This window comes from Rattus rattus, chromosome 8, assembly GCF_011064425.1.
Source record: "Rattus rattus isolate New Zealand chromosome 8, Rrattus_CSIRO_v1, whole genome shotgun sequence".
NCBI classification, from domain to species: Eukaryota; Metazoa; Chordata; class Mammalia; order Rodentia; family Muridae; genus Rattus; species Rattus rattus.
In genome coordinates this window covers 11,956,688-11,982,028 of record NC_046161.1, presented here as the reverse complement: position 1 = coordinate 11,982,028, position 25,341 = coordinate 11,956,688, and the positions used below count along the sequence as shown (strand labels likewise).

At 41.7% G+C, this 25,341-nt stretch overlaps 1 protein-coding gene across 4 annotated transcripts in view; it reads left to right on the top strand.

Annotated features, from left to right (window-relative positions):
* The window catches only part of Fat3 (FAT atypical cadherin 3), a 456,579-nt gene that overhangs the window by 114,867 nt on the left and 316,371 nt on the right, over positions 1 to 25,341 (top strand). For all 4 annotated transcript variants that reach the window (XM_032911177.1, XM_032911175.1, XM_032911176.1 and 1 more), the window contains exon 2: positions 16,131 to 16,445. In XM_032911177.1, coding sequence (XP_032767068.1) covers positions 16,131 to 16,445 — 315 coding nt within the window. The remainder of the gene's footprint in view (positions 1 to 16,130; positions 16,446 to 25,341) is intronic.

The window sequence follows — 25,341 nt, the reverse complement described above, 5'->3', positions numbered from 1 at the left end:
TGTGTAATACACTCAATAGAAGGTAGATGTTTATTCTTATCTCTGTTCCTGGGCTACTGGAGAAAGTACGCTCAATATTTGAATTGGCAGTATAATGGTTAATCATATCTGCTCTTGTCTTTAGAGCTTATTTCCATAGTTCTTCAGATGGGCCCATCATGACAGGTGACCTGGCCTTGTCACCTAGATCTGTTACCAGCCATGGCCACAGTCCCACGCCTGAGCTTGGTAACTTTGAACAGATTGTTTTAGATAGCTTTGTAGCTTCTCTGAGCCTCATCCTGAGACATGGAAGAGTTAGAGGAAACAAACAAATTAATGTTCTTGGCAGCAGTGACTCTGAACCTACACTGGTTTCTTTATCCCTGAGGCAGCCGTTATCAAGATGCTCTGAGAATTTTACTACTGGCAGCACAAACAGGGTTAAACAAAAGTCAGAGGTGAAAAATACAGTTTCTGTTTTATTCTGTTTTGTTTTTGTTGCAGTTTCTTCTTGATCTCAGACTTGAGGAGGCTTCAGCTCACTTACGTTTGCCACAGCGAACCTTACCTCTTTGCTTTCATCTGGAATAGGCAGCTTTGACCTTCGAAAGCAATATTCAGACCCTCGCATTCCTTGGGGTTACAAAGTCACCTCCATTTCTAGGTTTGTCCGTGAAGAGGGGACCCTAGCTACACCATTTTCTGGAGTCACAGGCTCGCCTCCATCTGTAGCTTTGACCATGGACGGAATTGTTTCGATGCCTCCTGTGCCATTCCAGGGTCATCTAAAGTCCTCCCCGCCTCTTGAGTTCCCAGAATTTCATCTTTAGTTTCAACATTTCTGCTTTTGCATTTTTGCATCTGCTTTATTAGTCCCTAGACTTTAGGAAAATGTTCTCTACAGAGGCTCAAGCTCCTTTCCTTTGATGTTTTGTCGCCTCTGAGCTGTAGACACCAGTTCTGTGCAAGCATTCTGCCTGAAGTCTTACAGTTCCCCTGGTACAGGTTGCACAGTATAGTACTGATACCGTACAGAAGCGTCTACCCTTGTCCTCTGTTATGTTTTCTGATTCCTACAATTATAAGACCCCATTAATTCTGAAACCGCTGCCCTGTTTGCAAAACATCTCAAGTTATCTTGGGGAAAAAGAAACTAAAGTATGTAGGCTGGGGAGGAATAGGGGTGGAACAGTTATTCTATGCATCTATGAGAGAGCCATCATCCATACTTTACAGTGGGCTGCTTGGTATCCCCCACACCCTTTTAAATAAGCCCTCACTCATGCTTCTAAGCTCAATAGAGTCATTGGTTCTTCATGGGGGACTCAAGAGAAGGAGCCACAAGATGTGCTGCTCATTTTCACTCTGTCACTTCCTGCAGACCTTCCTAGCATACAGGGGGCATATGAATAATGCCCTGCGAAATCTGGTACCATAAGCTTCAAATTTCAACGCCATAGGACGATAGCACCAAGCAAATGCACCATGTTAGTACAGCAATACATGTTTGCTGTTTTCAGTTCATCGATTCAACAACTGAACGTACTTTATGCTCATCATGAATGCTGTTTTAGAAAATCTCCATGTCTTTCTTTGAAGTACACAAAGTGACAAAATATGTACTAATTTGTAATAAAATCTCAATCTAGCATGCCTTTTCTGGGGAGTTCTTCCCTTCATTCAGAATGCTGAGTCATTTCCGTTTGCTAACAGGACAGTATCATGGCTATCAAATTTTACATCCATGTGCTTTTGTTCAACTCCTCTTCAGTGCAATGGCAGCAACCAGGTGAGGTGGGCAGCCCAAGAGTCACTACTCTCTGTAAATAAAGGAGGTGGCAGAGACTCTCGGCAAGGGTGAACTGGGCAAGGCCATGCAGCTAATTAGTGCCAGAGCTGGGGCTGAGATCCAGGTCTGCTCAGCCTGCCTTTCCCCAGTGCCTATTTCAGAGAGATCAGACAGCTGCAACAATTTGTATACAATGGCATGTTCAGGCAGTGTGCACTGGTTGATTTGGCTGGAAACAATTGAAGATATTTGTCACTGAGATTCTCATTGCTGCTCTAAAAGGGGCCATGTGCTCTTTACCTCGTGTTTGCTCATGTGCAGGAAAGAAGCAGAAGGCAACCACCGATCTGCTTGAAAGCTGGTTACTGAGTACCTAGAAAGTTCTCAGAGCAGAGACATTAGTGTTCGAGCCATTGAGGAACACCTGTTCTCCTCTCAGTCATGGCTGGGAGGGGACATCCATCCAACACCAGTGACTCCACATCCATTAGAAGGCCCGGAGAGAGCAATGAAACTATGAACACAGCATGTCGGGTTTTGGATCCATGACCGAGCAGTTTAGCCGAGTCCTTTGTAGTACAAGCCACATGGGCTGGAGATGATTTCGGTCATAAACTCTTAGCTATTCAAATCCAAATCAGCTGGTTTAAATCAGGGTTTCTGAGATGCATCCAAGTTTCGGCTATTTATTTTAGTAATCTGTGAAATCTTCATTAGATGTGGCATTTTTTTCTGGTGTTGATCCATCCAAAAGATGAGTACTGACAATTTTCAGTGCATAAACTCAAGGACTGATGGTTATTTAATATGTTGTGGAGATTAGGGACACAATCATGGGTTAGGATCACTCTGCCATCAGATGCTTCCCAGACATAATGGGCAGTTAATAAAATGTCATGGCATTTTCTGCATATATAGACTCTCACTTAAAAATTCAGGTTATATAAGAAAACATTATAAAAAGACTTAATTATGAGTCCATCTCACTCCAAATCAAAATAGTCGTCTTCAAGGAAGTAAAAAATAATGAATACTTTTGAGACTGTGAAGAAAAGGAAATTTTCTACACTGTTCAGAGAAGATTAATTCACTTAGTCCCTATAAAACTCAGTATAGAAGCCTCCCCCTAAACTACTATATGACTGAGCTTAACTACTCCTGGGGATTCAAAGGTGTCAGAGTGATCATATCACAGAAACGCCTACACATTCATGCTCACTACTACAGGGGTCCAATAACCAAGTCATGAAACAGCTTAGGTGTCTATCACCAGATTAACCAACAAAGGAAACATTGTCTTTGTACACAGAAAAGATTTTTCAATTTATAAAAAAAATATACAAAAATGTCACTTGCCAGGAAAAAAAATGAATGGATCTGGAGATCATTATGTTTAGTAAAATAAGCTAGACTCTGTATGTATTCTCTAATATGTGGATAGATTATAGATATAAAAATAGATTAGAAAGATAGATGATAGAGAGAGGAGAGAGAGAGAGAGAGAGAGAGAGAGAGAGAGAGAGAGAGAGAGAGAGAGAGACCTGTTATTTAGAAAAAGGAAGTAGACTCATGGAACATTGGCAGTGTATATAAAAGAGAATAATGGGTCTGATGAGACTACAATGAAAGTATCTAAGATACACATATTAATACTCATAATAAGACCCAACATTTACACACTTGAAAGCAAGATATATGTATCAGTTAGCAGATATGTTAGTTAGTGGATATGTGGGTGAGTATGAGAAGGTGTCTGAGACCAAGAGGTCTCTATCTTATCCCTACTCCAACTTCTCCCTTTGTCTCCTATTTCTAACCCAAACACTGTATTTTTATTCCATGTTACAAAATCTCTTTTCCCAAAGCCAGTCTCCTGCCTAAGAATCATATAGGACACTTATGATAATCAGAGTTTGTAGCCACCCCTTTGATAGCTATTTTCCTTGCCAGTGCTCAGGGTATAGCTGCAGGCTCCTAGACTGTAGCAACAGGAGAAGATCTGAGATGGTGATCAAACTCTTGGTAATTTCCTGTCGATTAGAGGGAAGGTACTCTACATCCACCTGTCATTTATAATGCAAGAGTAGAGTGTGAGGACATGCTCTGCTTCAAGTGGAGAGTTCCAGGAGGTAGAGTTGAACATAACATGTGATAGGGAGGAGGTGACAAAGTTTTATTTAATGCCTGGCACCATGTTCTGTCTATTGCACTGATATTGCAGAGGGGACTTTAACAACAGCACCCTGACATGCAGCATCTGCCCTTTGGTGCCCTCCTATTTTGGGTGGAAGATGGCTTCTAATGCCCCTGACGTCTGTGAGGGAATCCTGTAGCTTTTGTGTAGGGCTAATCTGAATTTGACAGTCTCAGTCAAGTCTCCTTAGACCTTGTCTCTATAGGGTCAAGGGCACTTTGATGTCTCTCTTCTGGCTCAGTAACATTTCCCCTCTATGCCTGTAGCCCTTCGCCCTAATTCAACAAGGAACATGGCTTATCTCTGTAGCATGACGCTTCCACTCTGAGTCATTTTCATTCAATGATGAGACTATGTCAGATGGTTGTTTCCATAGGAAGATCCTGAATGAAAAAAAAGAAATAAAAAGAAAAGAAGGATGACTGCTCCTAGGAATGGTGGATGAGAAGGTTGATTATAGATATGCGGGAAAGCAGAGCCAGAGGCAGGGACATCTGGGGGAGTCCAGAGTGAACATGACCCTGAGCAAGGCCATGTGGGGAGAGCAGAAGAGGGAAAGGAGAGAGCAGAACCAGGGGCTACAGCCAGGATTCCCAAAAGTCCAAAGAGAGATGGTAACCCAACACCCTGTGCTGGAGAGGTTTAAGGTAGGGGTGGGGTATACCAGCCAGGAAGGCTTCTTAACAGGTAGGGCTGAAGGATTGTGGGGAGGACCTGGTGACCAGGTCTGCTTTGATATGTTAAATACACATCTCACCCATTTGTCTGGGTTTGAAACCTGATAGGTACAAGTCAACATACAATTGTCAATTTTAAACACTATCAACAGGTGCATTGCCAAAAACCTTTTGATAGGAAAATATTTTTGTTTGATAAATTTTATACAAACAGGAAAATCCATCCTTCTAGACCTTTTACATACGTTTCTCAGCACTAGTTGTCTTAGTGCTCTGCAGACTGGATGCCCTGTTTCTGTTTACATCTGCATCATAAAAAGAAGGAAACAGACATGAGAAATGTATTGGCTGGCTAGAGGTCACACCATCACTTAATAACAGAGTCAGGCCCTGACCCAGGAGTGTTCCCACATTTTATTACATGATGTCATCTGGTAATTATTGAGAGAATACAGATAAAAGTGTCAGAATCTGTCCATCAGTCCCTGTATTAAGCAATTCAGACTGTGGCCACTTTGGAGAAGTCTTTCTTACAAGACACCTGAGAGTTCTTTTTCTGAGATTGTCTCTCTTATAATCTTGTGATTAGAGGCAACCTTGGGTATGAGGGGCAGTCTGTGGGCACAGAGAGGGTGTGGGGACAGATCTGCTTTCACCCTCAAGGAACTGACTGTTTTCCATTTAATTCACTCTCGCTGGGTGTCTTGTAAAATGAATTCTAAACTTTACATATGTTTACCCCTGTGGTTCGTTTTCTTAACATCTATATTGCATTTTTCTGTTTATGTTATTATTTTGGCAAGAAATATTCTTAGAAAATATATGTGCCCTGCCTAGTGTTTGGTGCCATTCAGCCTGAGACAGTTACTATAGACCAGCATATAGACAGAATATTAAAATAGAAATTGATGTACAGTATGGTTAATTGGTGTTGGTGGTGCATGAAATTTGCCCCAGAAAATTGCCTTGGAATTGCAGAGGGTGGAATGACCAAGTGTACAGAAGGCAGAAATGGAATAGTGAAAACCTCCATGTAGTATGGGTTACCCTGAGAGCTTTATTCAGTTCCTGGGTGGAACCTGAGTTCTATCCACTTCATTACTTCACACAAAGTCCAACCTTCCTTTGAGATGTTGCATAGGAACAAGTTGTAGACAAAGAGAGCAATGCCTCCTCTGCATATGGCCTTGCTTTGGCTGTTTGCTGTCCATTTGAGTCCGTCTGGACAAAAGTCAAGTAGGGTTGCTTCCTGAGAAGCGATCATTCTTTATTCAGTTGGGCCCTGGATCACCTAGAAATCCAGTCTTGTGTTAGAGGAGACTGTTCAAGGAGCATGGGGCTTCTCTCAGCAAAGTGATAGCCTAACGTTGACAGAACCTAAAACAGGCCCTGAGACTTGGGAAACACACACGCAGAAGGTGTCATGGGAAATTGCTGATACTCAGACTTGGGCTGAGCTGGAGTCAAAACAATATAGGCTAAAATGGTGTCCTTCTGTGTTCACATTCTGTCTGCATCAGCCTGCAGACAAAGGACCTATGCATGTTGCTGACCAGAATTAAAAAGTGCCATTCACAGTGAAAAGTCAAACTTGCTTAAACTCTTCTTCCTTTATAGATCATTTTCTAAATATTGCTATTAAACTGGAAAACATTAGTTTGGGTTGAAATCTGTAATTTAATTTGAGATCAGTGAGGTCCATATTTAACATGGTGTTATCTATATGATATTTTTTCTTCTAAGAATGAATTTATGTTAGTGATGAATGCATCGGCACTGATTACAGCATTGCGGTTCTAAAATGCTGACAAATGTGATCAGGCTGGTTGTACGAGAACTTCAAAGGAGGAAATGTGCCAGTGTTACAAAATAGTGCCATCTGCCAGCTCACGCACACAAGGCCTAATGTGCACTCTCCCTTATATTTCTCAATTTTGGTCTCACAGAAAACACTTCCAGGAAGTTTCCCCCTTATCAGAACAAAGTAGTAAAAGGTAGGGTTTTTTTTTTTCAAGCCAGATGTGACAGAACACACATCAGCATTCAGAAATGAGGCCTTTGCAGTGGGTAATAGTGTAATCGGTTTTGCCAGCAGCAGAATGTACAATCCTATTAGAGATGGAGAAAAGAAAGTGCCACCTTAATTTACCTCCAGGCATTAGAGCAATAACTTGAGGTGCCTGGGGCTGCCTGGGTAAAGATACTCTAATCACATGGTAAAAAACATTTTTAGTCTACTGCCTGCATTCGATGAGGGACGGCTTTCCTAAGTTAATAAATGAAAGCCATCCAGCTTCTAGCCTGGCAATCATGACAGGCTATTTTTAATCTTTGTCAACATTGAATCTGTGGAAGACAATTAACAGGTTAAAAGGAGAGCATCCCACACCCTTTATGTGCCCTCCCCACCCCAGCCGTGGTTGTTGCAGAAAAAATGGCTGATGGCTGTTCTGTGCTATGGATAGGTCACAAGGAAGATGTACCCTGGGATGGAGGGAAGCCAGACTTTTATCCTGAGACTTTCAGATGGAAACTGCTTTCTGTTGTCTGGTACCTCAGGGACCAAATTCATTATAGTAACCATCAAACTAGAAAGTCTCCAGCTGAAGGTATTCCTTCTGTCTGCTCCCTGGCTGTATGGGGGATGTGATCTTTAATTAGTTCGGGTTGTAAAATATTGCAGGGAATTTCCCAGCACCCTTTGCTTTGTCTCCAGGTCAGCTAATGCAATTGTTTTTAATTGTGGCTGAGCTATTGTCTTTGAGTAGATTTCCTAGAGTGCCCTGTACCAATTAATGGTAATATGCTACTGGGAAATCATGAAGCTTGTAGAAAGCTGTAAATAGAAAAGCCTTAATAGGTTGCCTGTTAATAGTGATGCAGAGTCAGGGCCCTAATGCCATTAAACGGCAGTACTCGTGTGTGAAACCTAGCAACATTCAGGAATCCAACAGTCAGCTGTGCATGGACTGTATCTATGCATGTGAACACATGCACACACGGAGTTGCTTCCTGTATCTCCCCCTCCCTCCTCGGACTTTTTGTTGAGCTCTTTTTATTATAGATTTCCATTTTCTGTTAGCTCCATGATGGATTGAGTTCAAGGAAGTGACATGAGCGTGCTGTTGCCTTTGAACCTGTACTTCAGACACACTGTGTTTTATCTTCCTCCTGCTTCTTGACTTGTCATCAGTTCTACCAGTGAATTTTGACATGTGCAAATTAATAATCATTCAGTCCAAATGAGTAGGGTGACCTCTGGGCCCACATGATAGCCTCAGAAGAAAAGGCGGCATCACTCATAGACTCAGAAAGCTTTCAGTTTAATGAGAGAACAAAGTAACTTCTTATTGTGTCTGTCATATGTGTATGTACACACACGTGTGTGCATATGTGTATATAATTCTACCTATTTCTCATAGGTTGAGGATTTAAAATTATTTAGTGTAACCACATTCTATCAGCATGGGGTAGACTGCAGAGAAGAATGGTTATTTTTGTGAAAGACTTAATTATAAGTTGGAATGGCCCCTAGTTTAGAAACAGAGACCAAAAGCAAGTCAAGAACATATTGCCAAATAACAGAAAGACTCCCGGTGCATAAATGCAGGGTAGAGAGACAGCCTGTCAATTTGTTTGACAAACACTGTGATGTTTCTAGGGCTGGGGACAAAGCTGAGGGAGGAGGTAGTTTGTTCCTTAGAAGCCTCCTTGGATAGTGATGGACAGATGCAGGCTTCTACCTCTTCTGTTCAGTCATGACGACAGGATGTCAGAAGTACTATTTGATTCTTGGGTTTTAGGAAAATGCATAGTTACACTATGTATATTGCCTTACAAAAACAGTAATAATTTTACAATAATCATGTAAACACCAGTGTGACTAATACAGTGTTGATTACAGACTGGAGACGGTGCTAAGCACTGAGCACAGTATACAGTCTTGCTTACCATTGCTGTGAGAGGTGGATTAAATGTGTCATGCTCTCAAAGCTGTAGCTGTTATAAGGTGACATCCTCACCTTATAAACAATGAAAGTGATCTTCAGAGATGTCACTCCTATAGAGGACACCACTAACAAAGGACAAAGAAAAATTGTAGACCTTAAGCACCATGCTCACTGTACCATTTCTAGAGCCTGCCTGCAGAGCCTCTCCCTCGCTTACACAAGCATTTTATCAAGCAAAGTTCATTGTTATAACGTGCAGCCATTCTAATGTTCCATTTTATCATGTTTAATTTATTAAATTGCAAGTCAAGTTGGGGGGATGGCTTAGTGATAAAAATGCTTGCCTTCCAAATATGAGGGCCTGAGTTCATGTCTACATACAGACACAGGTACACACACACACACACACACACACACACACACACACAGAGAGAGAGAGAGAGAGAGAGAGAGAGAGAGAGAGAGAGAGAGAGAGAGAGAGAGATGCATACACTCACTCACTCACACACTAAGATAAAACTGTCACAGTGTAGGGATTCCCCAGCTTATGTACTGATTACTACTAATTATGACTAAAATCCATGAGCACTGGTTGTTTTTGTTCCTGTGAAAATAAAGGGCTCCCTGTCCATCTGCTGGTTTCAGTTCTCATAGACATAGAAGGACTTGCTTCTGTCTCCTTTGAGATGGTACCCTGATGTGGCATCATCTCAGAGTGGCAAAGGTTACAGTGAAGGAGAGGGACAGTACATGAATCACATTATCCAAATGAATTACTGCTGTCATCTGAACTCAGAGAGATGTGCTGTTCCAAATGGGAGTCCTAAGTGACTTGTGCTTGTCCATTGGGGGTTGTAAATTATTATGTAATGGAAGCTAAATCATTGTAGTTTTTCATTTTAGAACAATTGTGACTGTCGGATCCCCATCACCTTCCAAAGACAAGTTGGGAAGCCGAGTGCAAGCCAGCCAGCTGCACAGATTCTCCGAGGGGCCAGGCTTCTTGGGAGGTCAGTGCGCAGCCAAGGCAGAGGAAGGGGCATAGACTTATTTCCGGGATTACCATTATATATTATCCCACTTACGGTTTTGGATGGTTCCCAGCTGTCACTATGCCTGCCTGACTGTTTAACCAGACTTTGAAACCTCTCTGGTCTGTGCTTGCTACTTCGGTGTGATAGCAGAAACAGAAAATAAGGCATTAGGTTGTGAACAACTGTTAGTTAGGGGTTTAATATTGTTTCTCCGCAGGAACGCACACAAACGGGCAATTAAGCCTCGTCATTAAAATAAAGTATTTTTATGGCTGATTCGAAAATCCTGTGTCGGCCATGTCTTTGAAGCAGTTAATTGTTATTAATAAATATATTTCACATTTGCCTCCCTTGCTCACCATCCTTGCTATAAAAAGTGTTCTGAGTAGGTTTTATGGTCTTCCTGACAAGGTTCTCTTCTCTTTACCCGCCGGTGTGGTCTCTGGCAAAGTGCTGATGTGGAACGCAGTGGTTCAGGAATGGTTCTTTTTACTGTTAGTGCTTTGTGTCGGGCACAGGGACCATAGACAGTGAGTCAGACACTGTTCCCTTTAAAGAATTGGTGCACGGACAGACAAAAGGAAAGCTGCAGGATTGTGTGCTAATGGCACAGAACTGTAAATATAAATACTGTGGAAAATAAGAGGGCATACTTTCTCAGGGATTGGTTGTGTAAGAGTGTTTGTGAACTGGAGAGAAAGAGATTGTGTGCCTGTGTGTGTGTTAGGGGAAGGCTTCTCCAGGTGAATTGTAATGTGATAATGGAAGAGAATTCAGAAAGTTTTCTTGTACACGAAGTGCCTAGGAGGATCGAGGCTGAACGGAAGGAGATGAGCTTCCAGGGTGGCAATCTCCATAGATGACTGCCTCCTTTCAAGGAACCCAGAAGCTGTTGAACTGATTAGGTCATATCCAGGCCAGATGTTTCTAGGTACAACTGGGCTACTAGGACACAGCTGGAAAGAATAGCATCGACTGGTGCTTCTTTTGTGAGGGGTCTTGAGCCATCTTGTCAGGACTTGGGTGTCTGTATGCCTTTCTCATCATGGCCTTTGGTCATGCTACAGAGGTATGTTGGAGGGCCACAGGTCAAACAAACATGGTGTATTGCTTCTTATTTGTGTCGCTGGACTCTCTAGGGTGTCTCTGTAGTACAGGGAACTCACAGGTCTGCATCCGTTGTGGTGATGCACAGCCTGTGTCAAGCAGTGAGGAGCTGAGGGTTTTGTATCTGGCCTTCTAATATTTTAATTAAACCTTGCTTTTAGCAGCTCTTCCTGTCTCTGGTCGCCTGGACTAACTAGATATGCTCCGTGGCTTTACAGCCTATAGCTACATGTCGGACACTGTTAATGTATCCATGACAAAAGATGATAATTCTCAGCTAGTTTCTCCCTGTGTGTCAGGAGCCACAGGGCCTCTGGAGATAAAAACATCACACTCTCACTCAAGCCTTATTTATGGTTTGGATACTATATACAATATCTGTCAGGCACTCTGTATCTGTGGAATTTGTACCGAATAACATGGGCAAGGTCTGATAGGCCCTGGGCCATAGCACCAGCAAGTTAATAGGAGAGCTACTATTAAAGCTGTGAATAAACCTATTCCTTGGAAAGACAGGACAGTGCTTCCATGGCTGCTGAGAACTCAAAAAGTTTGGAGCAGGCAGCTGGTCTGAACCCATCCCAAACAGCCTCCTGTGTTATGTGCTGGGGAGATGACTCATCCTCAGAGCATGGTGGTACATAATTTTAACTCTTATGTTGGGGAGATGGAAACCAGAGGAATGCTGGAGATTGCTGGCCAGGAATTGAAGTCTAATCATAAAGATCCAGGTCCTAGAGAAACAGACCATTTCAAAAAACAAGATAAAAGGTACATGAGGTTTAAATATGTACATGTATTTCCACATATAATTATGCACATACATATCCCCTCTCTTTCTCACACACACACACTTCACACACATACACACCCACACACTCTACATACATTCTTTCACACATACACATACACAATCACACTCACTTCACATACATTCTCATACACAGTCACACACACACACACACACACACACACACACAATTTCTTCTGTGACTTATGTTCACAGCCATCTTCTGAAACTCCAGGATTACCCATGTATCCTCTGTCAGTGTCCCCCTTCCCACTCTTGACCTCTCCCTTCCAGTCTTATGGAGTTCCCTGGACTTTACCTAGGTTTATTTCTGAACAGCGTGAGCACAATGAAGAAGGTATATGTACAGCAGCTACAAGAACCCTAAGTCCTCATTTCTAGATACCTTGCCTCATTTCTCTGTGACTCTAGCTAGCTAAAGAATACTCAATATTTAACATAGAGCTACACGTATGGAGTAGAGGTCCCCAACTCTAGGGTCATGCTGTCCTACTCCTTTGAGCAAGCTTTTCTCCCCCCCCTTTTTGGATGCCAGGTATCTTACAATACCACAAATGCATTGACTGTCCCTAAAATCAGAACCCTTTAGCTGTATTTACCAGGGCTCTGTACAGACAGAATACCAACACAAAGCTAGGGTAGTTTACCTATGATCTTGTACTTTGACAGTATCATGGTCATTTTTAAAAATCATAAACTATCAACTTCTGCTTTTATATGTATTATTTGCTAGCGTTATAGTTAGTTCCTGAATAAATGTCATTATAAAGGGAGAAAAATCAACGTGACTTTTCATACCTGCCTTACAAGTGCAAGATTTGCTCACAGATCTCAGTCATTTGCTCAAAAAATTGTCATTACCCTGCATTGTTACTTAAATAGCTTGTGATCTTAAGTAATTTAAAAAGTTAGTATGGTGACAAAGTAGTACAACTAGCCTTCTTTTCTCTCCTGTCTTTTCCCTTTCTATTCAAAGTCAGCATCTAGGTATTTAACAAATATACAAGCTGCTGTCACAGAGTTCTGCTATAGGACCATAGAACTCCTTTGTTCTTTGCCATAGTACACTCTAGCATTGCGTTTATCTGGATCTCCTCAGTGCCTCTGGCGCTGTCCATAGCCCAAGTGGGCACATTTCATCTCAATTAGAAGCAGAAGAATGCAAGGCAGAGGGATGTCAGAGGTTATAGCCATTTAATGGGATGGAATTCAAATGAAAATTGGAAAACAATCCAAGGCATCTACAGATGAAGAAAACTGGGGAAACGCAATTAGGAAAACCATAGACTCTCCTCCTCTGGGGACTTGGCTTCTTTATGCTGTCGTAGTGGCCTATCTGGTTATAAATAAATAGAGAGGCAAAGGGTTCATTGTTTCCATTGTAAAGAAAGGTAAGTTCATTATCACTTATTCACATAACCCAATGCCTTTGCGTACTGCACTCCTTATGATCTTATCAATCAAAGCCGATCATAGAAGTGTGACATTGTCTGTGATTCGCCATCATTGCCCACAGAAAACCAGCAATTTGGTGACATGAATAAATGAGAGAAAACAGACATTTTGAGACTATTTTCCCATGGTAATCTTCAGTAAGCATGTCATGACGGATATAGGTGGGCTGTTTATGTACCAGGCTGTGAACCAGGGGAGCAGCTCGACACTCAGACCTGATCCATCTTGCGCTGTAGCACATCTCACTCTCGTCACCTAGAATGTGCTTGACCTGGGGATAAATCTGTATTCCATAAGTAGCTTCTGCACGGTGTCTGCAACTATTTGGTAGACCTCTGTTACCCCGGTAAACATCAAGGCACTATGCAAGTCAGAAGGCATTCTCTGGAGGAAAGGGCAATGGACTGTCTGCTTTTGTTCTTTTATTGGGAAGTTACTTGGGGCTGTTACTCCTTCTGCGATTCTAAGTCTGAAATTCAGATGGGAGAGGATATAGTTTTGCTTGCAGCTTTCCTATCTGACAGGAGAGACAGAAAATTCTCCCCAAATGAGTAACGGTGGTGGTTTTGCGATCTGGGGGTCAGGAGTCCACCCCAGAGCAGCTACTGAATTCATTTCAGTCCAGGGACTCTTTTAAGAGAAAAGGCTTTTCTAAGCAGAACTGGAATTCCCAGGCTGCATGCTAGCTGACCCAAACCCTGTTTTGCTGAGTTAGAGAGTTGCAGACCTGGAGTAAATCGGTCTAGAAATTAGATGAAGGTACAGCTAATACCGAGAGCACATCACATGAACGCATTCTCAGCTCCAAAGCCAGAGGTTATGTTCTGACATTTCATTTAAAAACTCCATCATTTCCAACCCTGAAGATGTTGTGCTGTGGACACACTTTGACTTAATTAAAATTAAACTCCTTGCAACCTGTAACAAAACTATCAGCGTCATCTCTGACAATCATGCTTTGTCTTACCCACAGCTGGTATATTTTTCACTGAGCTAAATTATTAAAAGTGAGAAAGGTGTGACTCAATAGCAGACAAGATGGCTCCCTAGCTAAGAGTGCTACTGCTCACCACATAAAGATCAAGGTTTCTGGTAGCATCCTGAGAGCATCTACTCCTGATACATGCTTTCTGGAAGACAGTAGGCCAGGCACATTTAACAATGCACATAACTTAGTAGGCTGCTTTTCTCTCTTCACTAATACTTATGTGTAAATGATAGGTAGGGGAATGTGTGCTTATAATTCCAAAACTGGGGTAAACCAGAAAGATTCGTCAGAGACTTGCTGTCCAGCTAAACTGAAAATTCTCAGGCCCATGAGAGAGTCTGTCTTCAAAACAAAACAAAACAAAACAGTGAATCATTCCCTAGTATACTTGGGTAATGCAAGCCCATACATGCAAATACGCATGCTTTCACCTCACAAATTCCACCCAAGAAATTATTTTAAGAATTGAGAAATATGGGCTGGAGAGGTGGCTCAGTGGTTGAGAGCACTGATTGTTCTTCCAGAGGTCCTGAGTTCAATTCCCAGCAACCACATGGTGGCTCACAACCATCTGTAATGGGATCTTATACCCTCTTCTGGCGCGTCTGAAGACACAGACAGTGTACTCACATGCAGAAAATAGATAAATAAATCTCTAACAAAAGAATTGAGAAATATATTGATTTTTAGTATGAATTTTATTATTGAAAAATATATTTCTTATATAAAGAGCGGCATCTCAATTTAATCTTGTTTTATGCAAACATTGATCCCTGTCTCTGGCACTGTGACAAATTCTTGGTGGTAAGTAACTGTGCAGCTAAGGCTACAACATCAACCACCTGTCCTGAGAGGCACTCTTCCTTAGTTATTCCAACCTGTGTCTGCATAAATGCTCGCTCCCTTTCCAGAGACAACACTTAATATACATTTTTGCAAGGACTTCGGGCCAAATGGTATGCCAAACTTAGACAAAATCCCAGTAAGATTGTAGATCATAGAGGATTAAAGGAATGGAGGGTTAGGCTTTTTTGTGGGACTGGTCCATGAAGCTTTTATAGTAGTTTGAGGATTTAATGAGTCCTAGGAGCATCCTGAGTAATTTTGAAATGTCCTAAACTGAACTCTGATTTCCCATAAAGTCTCATCGTTGCTCACAACTCTTTCTCCAGGAAATTTCTGCAGCTTGGCTACTGGGGTGATGGCTGTGGTGTGACATAAGAAAGCATAATATCTTCTTTTTGTCGTCTCTGTCTGTTACTTACTTTTCTACTTGACTCTTGTTTCAACTATGAAATAAGAAAGCCAGGAGAAAGCAGCTTACGCAAATTTTTGCACTAAACGTAAAATGATTGTCCATGAGTCTTCTCAGAGTGGTTATGGGTTTATTTAGGGCCCTCAGTTAAGTCTTTGTGTGCTGATATGGCTTCTTCCCTGACTGCTGCAGAATAGCTGTGACATTTAATTTTCAGGAAAACAGTATGGTGCAGGCTTACACGTTTGCAGGTAAAACATTTTCCATTCTAACAGACAAGAAAACATTTGAAGGGTCTATTTCATTCCTGTGATGAGTAGATAAAATAATTTGCCTGCGAATAGTGTTTGTTTTGTATGAAATCAATTCAGCAGCACAGCAAATAGAGAGATTAGCTTGCAAGATGGGTCTTACTTTGACCCTTGACCCACTGTCTTTTTCATTCCTCCATCATTTTGTCTCTTGTGTAGATGTGATGTTGTGTGTGTGTGTGTCTGTGTGTGTGTGTGTGTGTGTGTGTGTGTGTGTGTGTGTGTGTGTACAACCTATTGTCTTCATCTACTCTCATTCCTTTACCTATTCTATGTGCTTGTGGAGGGACTATGCGTACATGCATACAAGCACATATGGATTATACAAGTCTATCTAAGAAATTCAAATCGAGTGTAATTATGTTTTACCGATAAAAGAACTATTCAGTTGAGTTCTGGGGAAAGTCATTTCCTTATGTAAAGAGTGACATCTCAATTCAATCTCATATTATGCATATGTTAATCTTCTCTAATGTGCCAAGAATATTTGTGCTGCTCTCAGGAATTCTGGGTGACTCACTTCACTGCCTTCCTTTGCTTGAGCCATCATGTGCTCTGTGGTTTTTTTCTTCCCTAGGACTCATCACTGCTGCTGACATTCTTGATCGAGAGACAACAGCGTCCTACTGGCTGACAGTGTATGCCACAGACCGGGGCGTGGTCCCTCTCTACTCCACCATTGAGGTCTACATAGAAGTAGAAGATGTGAACGACAATGCCCCACTGACCTCAGAGCCCATCTATTATCCCGTTGTCATGGAGAATTCTCCGAAGGATGTGTCTGTCATTCAGATTCAAGCTGAAGATCCCGACTCTGGTTCCAATGAAAAACTGACCTATAGGATTACAAGTGGAAACCCACAGAACTTTTTCGCCATCAATATCAAAACAGGTAAGGGCACACTTGGGTGCTTTGAAATTGGCTGTCCATTCTGAATGTCCCTACTGTGCTGGTTTATCTATTTTATATTGTCTAGAAAAACAGAACCTTCTTTTCTGGGCATAGTTTTTGACAAGATGGATGTTTTTCCTGTCTACTTGGAGTGTTTTAATCTTACCTATCAGTGAGGTGAATTGACCTAGTAAGAATCAGAGGCATCACAGAAGGTCTCAGGTTTCCCGATTCTTTGTAAAATATGGTCTTGGACCACTGCCATGGTCAGCTGCCTCCTCTCTTTCTTGGGAGCAGGATGGCTAGCCTGTGCTAGGTACTTTATGTAAGCTGGCATTGTAAGGTCTCTACTTCTTTCCTGCTTAACCTCACTCCCAGCTTGCTATAAATGAACCTCTTAAAGGCTTAACTGTAAGATTTTCTAGAGCTAGCACTGGATAAGCTAAGATTAGTTCACAGATTTATATCCCTATATTATCCATCAGTGAGGTGTCAGTGTTCCAAAGAACGCCCTATGTCTGTGTCTGGATGTTTACTGAAAAAAAAATAGACAAAATTTAATTTTCTGACCTTTTGCTTAAGAGGTTTCCAGCTGTTATAGTAAGAATTTAACTTGTTCAGTACACATCAGAACTGCATTGTTCAGGAAAATGTGGAGTTTGGCTGATTGGGGGCTGACCAGAAGTTGCACTGGACCATGGTTTTGTGGACTTTGTGGCATTGACCTTGGCATGGTACGACTTTCCTGTGATGTGTAACCTTTAGACCTGAACAGAGACTTTAAGTCCTCAGGAAGAATGTGATGGATTAATTAATTAATTGAAATGTAGAAGAATGCAATTCATGGTGCTCTGCGTTGATGTTGGTCAGCATTGTGCTTGGTTGATGCTCAGGCTCAGCCTTTTCTCAGGAACAGCGATGGAATTGGTAATTATTCACCTTTACTGGTCAAAGGAGAGCTGTGCAATGGACAATACGCACATAGTAAAAGGCACATAGCAAAACTTGAAGGGGTTTTCTATAAGCCTAGTTCTGAGTCAGCCAGTGAATTTTTAAGCATACTTCAGGGCTCTTAAAAGTATCCAATCAGCACTTGACTTCTGTTTCATTATAAATGAAAGGTGGTGATCAGCTGGCAGTGTCTGATCAGAGGCAAACTCATGCTACAAGGAGAGGACTCAGAAAAAGAGCCTGGCCCGGCATCTGAGGCACACTAAGCATAGGAAGTCCCCACATACCTTATAATCAAGCCCTTGTAGGGTGCCGAGACCCTCTGGTCTAATTCTGTGCTCTAACATAGTATTATAAAATGTGGAGAGAAAGGAGGTATTGAAATACTTATTATATTTAACAGAGAGAAAGGAGAGGGGATGAGGAGGGAGAAAAACAATTGGAATGACCATAAATGAATTGAGTGTGTGATATTTGATGCCTAACATGCACACATTCTGCTATTCCTTTGTGATGTCGCTGCCATTCTAGTTATCAGAGGAGCATCTTATGCCTTGTTTTTGAGTGAAAGGACTCTATAAAGGGACCAGTTCAGCTGCTGCTGGCTTAGGGTTGAAAATGGTAAATAACTCTTAAGGGCACAACTTTAGGCTACCCTGGCCATCCATCCTAGACAAATGGGCTCCAGGCCAGTGAGAGACTTTAGAAATACAAGACTGCGTTACTGAAAGATGACATTCAAGGTTCTCCTCTGGTCTCCAAATGTACATCACCACATGTGTGTGTACTTGTGTACACACACACACACACACACACACACACACACACACACATATGTATATATATAAATATATATATATACATACCTGTGTATGCAAACACACACACATACACATTCTTGCAAAAAGAATAACTGCCATGTTTAAGAACATGTTCCTGATGTGAGGAGCTTACACTAGACCTTGCATGCATTGTGCTTACTGTCTTTTATGCACATGAATTTTCAGAAAGCCCTACATTATCATAATGTGGCTTACATTGCATAAGAAAAGCCTTAATTATATTCATAATTTCTCTGTCTTTGCCAGAGACTTTTTTTTAAATGTGCCCAGCCTGACATTTTCATCAAAGTTGTCTAATTGTCTCAAATAAATGAGCAGCATGTCTCAGTTTTCAGACACAATATACAAAAACAATGCATCCTGTTTATTTGGTTGTTAAGGTCATTGCAGCTATTATATTTTGTCAAAAAGTCCAATAAACAAGACCATAAACTTAACATACATTTTGAGCTTACTAGGGACTAGAAGTAGTAAGAAAGTAAGAGAACAGTTGGCACTGTGATCACGTGACAGCGTGAATATGAAACTGAGGTACAGGAGCTTTAGTGAATATGGAGTTGGCAAGAGCGATGGTCAGAAATGGATCAGTTTATGCTTAGGATTCTGGGTTTAAAATGTTTGCCACAGGCTTCATAATTGTGAAACTCCATGGACAACCACAGAGAATACCCAATAAGACAGTCAGTCCCGGTGTTCCCAGCTTTGTGTCCTTAGGAAGTTACTGATTCCCTTTGAAACTCAGTTTTCATGAGTGTGATGCTTAGCTTTGCCAACTCCATACAGGTGAAGAAATTACTGGGAGAAAAAGCGTCTAGAAAATGTATTGCTACCTGCAAGTTGGCCCGTAGCCATGTTTGTGGGAGACTGTCTTAATTATATAAATTGATGTGGAAATACCTAGCCCACTATGGGTGGCACCATTCCTTAGCAAGAGATCCTGAACTGTATAAGAGTGGGAAAACCAAAGCTGAGCAAAAGCAAGCAAAAGGGCAGGTATACATTCATTTCCCCCTATTCTTGACTGTAGATGCAATGTGAAAAAAGGTCGTAAGCTCCTCCCACAGTGACCTGAAACTGTGAACTAAAATAAACACACTCTTTTCTAAGTTCCTTTTTCTAATGGTGTTTTATCACAGCAACAGAAATGAAGCTCGAGCAGTGAGTAATGATTGATGTAGGGAATTTAGGAGTTGTCATGAGGACTTACCACATTAGCCTAGCACAGCCAAATTACAGAACAAATGATGGTGTCCTGTCTGCTTTATCCTAATAGCATGAATATGCATTAATGTCTTTAAGCCTAGGTTTCTTATCTGGAAAGTGAACACAACTTTGTTTAGAGCACAGTTATTACTCATGGACAATGAAAATCACAGTGCATGTTAGGATGCTAGTAAACTGCTTAACTCTTTAAGAAATGTATTTTATTATGACTATATCTTTGTGTGTGGGTGGGGTCTATGAGTACATGTGTTGTGTGGATGGTGGGTTATATTTGTACATGGACAATTGGAGGCCAGAGGCCAAAGACTTCAGATACTGTTCACCTTTGGTTCAGATGGACTTTGGAGAGGGTCTTTCAACAGCAGGAAGCTTGCCAAATAGAATAGTCTGGCTTGCTAGTGAGCCCTGGCTTACGTCTCTCTCCACCACACCAGGCTGGTATTATAAGCCTATGCTATTAGTTCTGCTTTTTATGTGCAAGCTAGAGATTGAACCCATGTCCTCTCAGGATAATAGACTAAGCATTTTGCTGACTGAACTAATTGTTCAAGTCATACCTTTACTTTCATTTCTGTAGTACAGGGGATAAGGCTGACTGGAGCCTGTGAGCTTCGGTTCGGGGTATTGCTCTTGTTGTCCAGAGAACCTGCTTGGTTCCTTGATAGTAGCTTTAATCTTTGACATTTCCTTTATTCTAAGACAGCCAGTGGTGTGGAATAGTGGCAAAAAACACTGATGTGATGCTTTTCAACAATAAAGCCAGCGCTAAAACTAACTGGTACATTTAGCAAAGATTTGTGCTTTAGATATTTTTTTAATCCAAAAATAATGTAGATTCTAGTAAATTAACCCTTTGGTCTTTCTGTGGTAGACATGAAATTTATACTTTTGCTTTGTTCCTGAAATGTGGTACACAATAACTAAAGATTAAAATTGTTAATACAAATGTGAATCGTGCTAATGTTCTAGTCCACAGCCTGTAGCACACGATGGGTACTACTGCCTTCCAATAGAGAGGGTTCCTCTGCTGAGTCAAGAGGCTCTTTGAGTTGTGCTCTATCAGACTGGAGTCACATAGAATAAGTGGGTCGTGGACTTTCTTCAAGTACTTTTTGCAGGTTAGGCAGAGAAATGAAAGCTGTCAAGCTGGAAGATCCTTTTTGGCCTATACCCTGTATGAGTCCTAGACAGATCAGGAGCTGTCACTCATGCGCACCTACTCGTTGGTACTGTACTAGTTTGATGAACAAGAGGTCATGCAATGTTCAGACCCAGGAGAAGAGAAACTGTGCATACTTCTAGAGAAATGAAAGCTGGCCTCTCGCTTCTCCTCTTGACAAAACTAGGAAGGAGTGGAGAAAACTTTCTTCAGGACTCAGAACGTTTGATTTATTTCTGTCTGTCATGTTCACTCTACTTAGCAAGCACAGGCCCAGCAGCTGACATTAGGTAGAGCTCTTAATATACATTATACATTATTGTTGCTATCAGTCTGTGTCCCTCACTAGACAAAGCATCCTGTCAGCTACAAACTGACTGCATCTGGGTGACACTGTCTCACAAGGAAGATCTCTTGAAGGGACTTTGCATCAGCATCAGTCGTGTAGCACTGGGGCTTTCCATTCGGTCTCATGAACTGCATTTTTCATACTACTGTTGACTTCGACCTCATACTGGTGAATAGGAACACAAGAGAGGATGGTTTTTGAATGAAGGAAATTTAGTCTCCTGAGAAGATAGATCATCAAACCTCATACAGACAACTGTGTAAGAAAACTTGCATAAAATATGAACTACTGAACTCTGTAGGCTATCAGCTAGGCCAAGTAGGTGGTGTGCAGAGTCTGGCACCCCTAGATGTCCAGAGGAATTGACCGGTCTGCAGAGGCAGAGTCATGACCACCACTCAGTGCATATAATTAGTTCAGTTGACCTCCAAAGCTATCCCAGAGATATGCCAGCCTCTCAAAGAGGCATGCTACTATTATAGAAGGGATTGTAAAAGACTCACAAATGTTGTGGGGATCATAATCTCCAGATATATGCCCCAGTTTTTTTGTTTTATTTGGTTGGTTGGTTGATTTGGTTTGGGGACTTCAATGATATTTAATGTTCAGAGAGTCTTGACATTTCCTGTTAAATCTTTTTTTAGAAACCTGTCTCATATGAGATTGCTTAGAGGGAAAACCATGGAAGAGAAAGGGTTTTGTCCTTTCTTCCCTCTGCTATACCCAGAATCAGGGGTAGCATCCACTGTGTTGATAGTGTGTGTCTATGACAAAGGTCCTTCCTTAGCCCAGATCTTCCCATGTTTCTTTCTCGGGGCTTGGAATGGCCTTTCCATAGCTGCTGTCATTTCTGATCTCTGAGCCTGGGTCTGTTCACTGGCCTAATAACTCACCTACACTGAATGGTAATTTAGGCTTAACATCTTGGGATAAATCTGAGCAAAGTATACTTTATCTGCAAGAGGACTAGCTAAACACACACACACACACACACACACACACACACACACACACACACTCACACACACGCAAGTCATTTGAGAAACAGTAATCTTCAAAATTGTATCTTCTATGAGAATGCTTCAAGTTCTACCTGGCTGTTGTTGGTTCTCCGGGATGTAGACATGGCTTATCAAAATATTGGATGGCCCGAGTTCCTTTAATCAGCTCTAAATAATAGCATCTTGCCTTTGGGTATGTAGTGTAAGAGATAACAGGTAACACTGGACATTAATAAGAGAGTTAACTGAGAAACCCAAGCCATGCGTCAGCCTGGTAATCGCCAGGTGAGCTTATTAGCTATGGAGTCCTGTGGAGCAGCCTGGTAATTTGTGCTTCTGACAAATTCCCAGCAGAGGCTGAAGCGCCCCTGAGGAGCTTGATGTGCATCCTATAGATTTTGTTGACCTAAGGGGCTAGCTGGGGCAGAGAATCCCCTGCAGAAGAGGCAGCCAGCTTTGTAAATTACCCCCAACTTTCTCCCTTTACAGTGTGGTGGTTTTGAGAATCAACTGTGAATTCCAAGCTCTTTCTCCACCCATTCCTCATTAATCCCCATACCCTTGTTCTGATTGAAAATGAAATTCATGTCCCTTTAGGTGTCAGCATGAGTAGACATCACAGAGTCCCATACAAAAACTGGGCATTAGATAACATTTGTGCATAATGTCTTATTTATAATTTTATTTTTTGTTAAAAATAGATATTTTTTATACAATATATTGTGATCATGGTTTCCCCTCCAGCAACTCATCCTAGATACTTCCCACCTCCCCACTCTTTCAAATCCATACCCTTTCTTTTTCTTATTTGCAAAACACAGAGCAAAGCAGAATCAGTCAGAGGGAGCTTAGACCTACATTGATAAACAAGCAATCACTATCCAGTGTTAGTAGACCGCTTGAATACATAATTGTCAAAGAAATACTACCTCACAAGATAGGAGCATTAAAAAATAATTTGCCCTCCAAAGTAAGTTAAACCCTGAGCTTATGCACAGTTCCGTTTAGGGGTAATCTGCTTAGAACACCCTGTGCTTCTGCACAGCTCCACTTAGGAGTAATCTACTTAGAACACCGCCATCTCTTCTAGGAACTCAGAAGGAAAATGCCTGTAGAATTACAGAGATTTCAAGAGGACAGTAAAAGGCAAGCTGGGGGACGGTGCAAACAAAGGTACTATTTCTCATTAATTCTTGTGCTCCCTTCACAGTGGCATTGGAAGTTCTCCCAAGCCAGTGGAGATGCCCTGAATGATGCTTTGATATTCATAAGGCCCAGGCAGCACAAAGCAGATAATGTGGCAAATGAGTATGGATAGAACTGCAAATCACCCCTGCACCTTCGTTCAGCCATGAAAGGAGGCCTTGTCCTATAGAACATTAAATTGTTTTCATTTAATCTAACAAGTTCAGGAGAACAAATGGAGCTCATGCAGATTTATCGCCGGGGTTATTTAAATTCAGTGATGACCTCTTCATCTATGTCATTGTGTTCTATGTGAACAAAGACAACAGGAAAGTCTCTGCAGTGTCCCGATGTCCAGGGAAAGCTGAACTGGGATCAATTGTGGAGCCTCTGGGATACTGAATGATCATCAGAATGACCATGCCCATGGGACAACCTGTTCCCACACCTGCCATGGGCACTGGCTATACCTTGTATGGTCCCGCTCTATCAGAATGCACGTTGTTAATGACTATTTAGTATTTCTCAACATAAGTACTTTTAGCATGTTAACTCTAATGGTGATGTTTTGTGGAGCTTTCTTACACACTTTAAAACACACTTTAAAGTATTTATCAGCTTCGTGGCCTCTATTCCACCCTCTACTATCAGTTATCACTTATAGGTAGAAATTCCCTTACTGAAACCACTGAAGCATGGTGGAGCACTTCCCCAGACTTTGTTCCCTATGGCTGTTCGCAAAGTATCCATACTAAACCGAGGACAAGGCAGTGTAATTTAAGAACAACAACAAAACGAATGTATGTAGGCTATGTATGTGCATATTATTGCTAATAATACATGGGAGCAGTCAAATGGAGGAAAGGAAAGGGACAATGATGTCATTACATTTTACTCAAAATGAAACTTAAAATACAAAAGGAAGGAACCCAAAGCTTCCTCTTGTCCCTTTTAAATTCTAGATTCTTCACAATTTAAAGGTCCTGGAAACACTTGGTACTGACTCGATGCCACACAATCACAAAAGTTAAAACTTAATGATTGTGTATAAAGTTATCAGCTTCTTAGTATCTGAAGAGGACTTATCCAGCAACCGAACTCTCACCTGAGTCTATTTTGAGCAGCTCTCTGCGGAAAGCAGCATGAAGAGATTATTCGAGAGTTTTAGGCTTAAAATCTTTATAGCTTCAAATCCTGTTCCTCTTTAAGGCTGGCCCTCTGATGGATAAACACACATTCTGCAGTAGAGTGAGATGAAGCAGGGGTGTATAACCCTTCCAGCCTTGTCTGTGGCTCTGCAGCTCGGACTCTCAGGACATTTGGTGTCTGCCAGAGCATATAGTACATGGGTAGAAGCCCCAGGGAACTTCTGGGTAGGTTCTTAGGTGCTGAACTTGTGTCCTGGCACTGTTTTCAAATGCATCATTGGATTAGAAAGATTTAGGTTGAGTGGAAAGCTGTACAACCATCAACAGCAGTGAGACCTTTGACTCCCCAAATAGATTAGGCTGCCAGTTACACCATGACAAGTGTTTTGTGTCACCTACAAGAAGTAGCTTTGGATCTCTCAGTGAATAGGATTACTTGGGAAAGGATTTTTGAAGAGCTGGTCAGTTATAATTACCTCATACAATGGGGAGACTTTGATAAAAGGAAGAGAGGGCTGGGCAGTTAGCAGCTAGGTGATGAAAGCTTACAGGGAGGGTGCTGCATCACTGGCTGCTAACTGAGAGGCAGAGCTTCCCTGAACTGAAGTATGCAGGCCATGTCTGAGCCTGGTCCGAGCTGGCCCCTGCTCCTCCAGCCTCAGCGGCTCAGGAAAGCTATGAGAAATTGCTGAAGATTATTCGGGAGGGAGATGGAGTCACGTAAATAAAGCAGATGATAGAGATGTATTTATGAGTGAAAAAGGAGATTAGTTGAGGTCATAAATTTCTCTTTTATTTCTTGTATCTTGCTGTGATTTCCAGAGCAGTAATTTACTCGGTGTTGGTTTATTACTGTCTTTCTGTTCTGAAGGTTTGAAACCTTGAATTTTAATTGAAACCACTGCCTGCCTCCCTGAAGCGTTGGATACTAGATGCTACCATGAGAGTGTCCCAAATGCTTCCTGGCCCTGGCACCTTCTGGTGCCATGATAACATGTCCAGTATTTCCTCATGCATCATTTACCAGAATACTGGGG